General features: G+C 41.8%; 1 protein-coding gene across 1 annotated transcript in view; it reads right to left on the minus strand.

Moving 5' to 3' along the window:
* caskin1 (CASK interacting protein 1) overlaps window positions 1–1,498 on the minus strand; it is a 167,543-nt gene extending 166,045 nt beyond the window's left edge. Inside the window, exon 1 of the mRNA XM_015397860.1 lies at window positions 1,209–1,498. Within this exon, the coding sequence (XP_015253346.1) occupies window positions 1,209–1,302 (94 nt within the window). The 5' untranslated portion in view covers window positions 1,303–1,498. The remainder of the gene's footprint in view (window positions 1–1,208) is intronic.
* Between the last annotated feature and the right edge of the window lie 1,790 nt (window positions 1,499–3,288).

Consider the following 3,288-nt stretch of genomic DNA (forward strand, 5'->3'; position numbering starts at 1 on the left):
CTACGCCTGCTGAAGACACAGACGTCCATCCCCGTGAACACTGGGAATGTATGGGAAAGGACATTATTTTTATTTCTTATTTGAACTGTTGCGTATATTAGCTGCTACATATGAATCAAGATGCTATGACTGAAAAAATGTGATTGACAGATGAGCGTTGATATATGATTGGCTGAATTTAGGTGTTCAGGCTGACGTATAACTAACTGGCCTGCATAAATAAAACAGGATTTTTTTTTTTTTATAGAAATTTTCTAAATTCTGGTACAATATGGTCTGATAAAGAATACATTTATATACATGTTTAAGCCAGAATGATTTGACATTTAGATATGACTTCCCTACGACTTTAAAAAAAAATCAATAAAATAAAACTGGAAAAATAAAAAAATATATAAATCAGTCCACGAATCCTCCTTCTGTATTACGTCTTTGGTACAGGGGCCGGTTCTAAAGGAGCACTGGCCCCTATTGGCCCCTGTCTAGACCTTTAACCAATGCTTTCGCTTTTTGTTTTTATGTTTGTTCCCTAATATTAACGCAGATTACACATGAGGAATCAGTTTACAAACTACACAGCAGTTGATCCAGGTGTGTCAAAATAAAATAGATGCATGCCACACTTTTCAGTTCCTAATCCATAACTATGCACCAATCTGCAATATTATATCACAAAAAATGTGTAACCTCTGCATCAATACATCTGGGGAAGTTCAAAGCATGAATGTTTGGAAATCACTTTGTTTGGGTCCAATTAGGCCACCTGTTGCATTAAGTATTCACAGCCATAATCACCCCCCCACCCGCCAAGCCATTGGCAGTGATGCAGTATATGAGTGGAAGCAGCAGTCATCTATCTGCAGCCTTCTCTCTGCCTGCCTTGCCCACACATTAGGAGTGGGCTGTGCAGGAGAAGCAGTGTTGCAGATCTTCCCAACCAGCAGGAAACCAACGGGTTTTACCTCAGAGAAAAATAACCAGCATGGTCACAGTTCCTCCCTCTTTTCCTCTGCAGTGCACTCACCCACAGCGGGGTTTCATCCGTCTCCAATCACCACTGTCGTCCCCCCCACTCCCTCCATCATCTTGAACACCTCGGCCTTGCAGCCACTGATGAGGCAGATGCCATTGCATGGCTCCAACCCGGCCATCTACAGGCCTTTATTTGGATTCTATTGTTATCAACCTTTTTGCACAGATTGTCTTACTTGCTTTCCCTGGCCGCGGCCTCTGCAGCAGCTTCTGCACGGTGAGGAGGTCCTCGGTCTTCACCGCCTGCAGCAGTTCCTGGTCCTTCCCCATCTTCCCTTCTTACTCCCGCAGCATCCTCCAGCACAGCGGCGCTTCAGCCCAGCCTCAGCGGGCGGACGGTGCGTGTTCGGCGGCCGGGGACAGCCTCCCGCCCCGCCACCCCCACCACTAACAAACGCACCTAAATGTTTAGCATCTGATGGGGAGAAAAACCAGGAGCTGGAAACCAGAAGGAGTGATGCTCTGGGATCCCCCCCCACCACCACCCCCTCCACCCCTACGCTCCCAGCGTCACCAGGCAGGTTCGGTGATCCCGGTACCGGCTATCAGGCTCTCCTCATGCAGCTGCGCTCCGGAACGGAAGCCTCACGGAGTCCAGGCGCCGCGCGTGAAGGAAGACGGTGCGATCAAAGAGCGGGCGCGCGCGGAGTTCTTCCCATCGGTCTCGTGCTCCAGGTCGTAAACACAATCCAGCGGTGCCACAGCAGCAGCAGCTGCAGCAGCTGCCATCTCCCCGTAAACTCGAGCTCTCTGAATGGGGGGGGCGGGGGAGTGAAAGGACCACGTTCACGCGCTCGCGCTCCACAGTTGGCTCGGCTTGTACCGTTAAACGACTCGTGTGCGGTAACTCGGGGGCGGACCAGCAGTGGTGCTCCCTCTTTTCATCTCTCTCTCTCTCTCTCTCTTTGTGGCTTTTCCTCCACAGAAGAGCTGCTCAGATTTGTTCTAGAAAACTCAGCCTGTTTATCAGCTCTAGTTGGTTCATCGTCAGCAACCTATGGAGTGAAATTTGCTCCATTATTGTTGCTCATTTTGCAAATGGAAATCTGAAAAATAATCATGCTTTTTAAATGAAAATTGGAAAGAAATTTGATTTAGAAAGGAAGCTTCACACATTTTGATATTCAAAAATGGAGCTTATTTATTTTTTGAAAAAAGTTTTTTGTTTTAAATTTTCAAATTTAATTTTTTTTTCAACTTTTTTTCTGATTGAGTTTTACAAATTTTATACTTTTCAATTCCTGTTTAACAGATTATATTTTCCTCACTTCAAGGCCAATACAGACATTTGACATCCAGGCAGATGAACAGAAATTTGTTTGCACTCCTTACTACGGAAGAGGATTAGGGCCACTGGAAAAAAAAAAAAGTTAACTGATTTTTTTTATTTTATTTCAGTATAGTATGGGAAAAAAGTCAGAATTCTGAGAAAAAAGTCAGAATTCTGACTTTAATCTCAGAATTCTGAGAAAAAAGTCAGAATTCTGAGATTAAAGTCATTATTCTGACTTTTTTCCCATGTTAAACTGAAATAAAATTTAAAAATCAGTTTACTTTTTTTTCAGTTTAACATGGGAAAAATCTCAGAATTCTGACTTTTTTCTCAGAATTCTGACTTTTTTCCCATGTTAAACTGAAATAAAATTTAAAAATCAGTTTACTTTTTTTTGTTTTTCCAGTGGCCCTAATCCTCTTCCGTACCTTACTCTATAGCAGGAGTAACCAATGAAAAATCTGTGGGGTCTGAATAAATAACATGAAAAGAAAAACGGTCTGGAGACACTTTTTCATTTTAAAATCCAAATTGCTTTTGAAGTAGAGAACAAAAATCTTTCAGTTTGGTATATAAGTAGACAATCTCCTGACTCGCTTTTTTTTTTTTTACAAAACAGCTGAACTGACCGTTTGTTTTCCTCTTTCTTTTTTATGGCTTAATTAGAGAAGTGGGCTTTACACTGACCTTTATTACGCTGACCTGCCAGCCCTTATTCTTATTTTTTATTTTAACCGTTGCGTATATTAGCTGCAACATTTAAGTCAAGATGCTTTGACCGAAAAAATTTGATTGACAGATAACCGTTGATATATGATTGGCCGAATTTAGGTGTTTAGGCCGACGTATAACTAACTGGCCTGCATAAGATAACGAAAAAAAAAAAATGATTTTAAGACAGGATTTTTTTTATATAAAATTTTCTAACTTTTGTGACAATAAGGTCTGATACATTTATATACATGTTTAAGCCAGAATGATTT

The sequence above is a fragment of the Cyprinodon variegatus genome, unplaced genomic scaffold, assembly GCF_000732505.1.
Source record: "Cyprinodon variegatus isolate N-32 unplaced genomic scaffold, C_variegatus-1.0 Scaffold893, whole genome shotgun sequence".
In the NCBI taxonomy this organism is placed as follows: domain Eukaryota; kingdom Metazoa; phylum Chordata; class Actinopteri; order Cyprinodontiformes; family Cyprinodontidae; genus Cyprinodon; species Cyprinodon variegatus.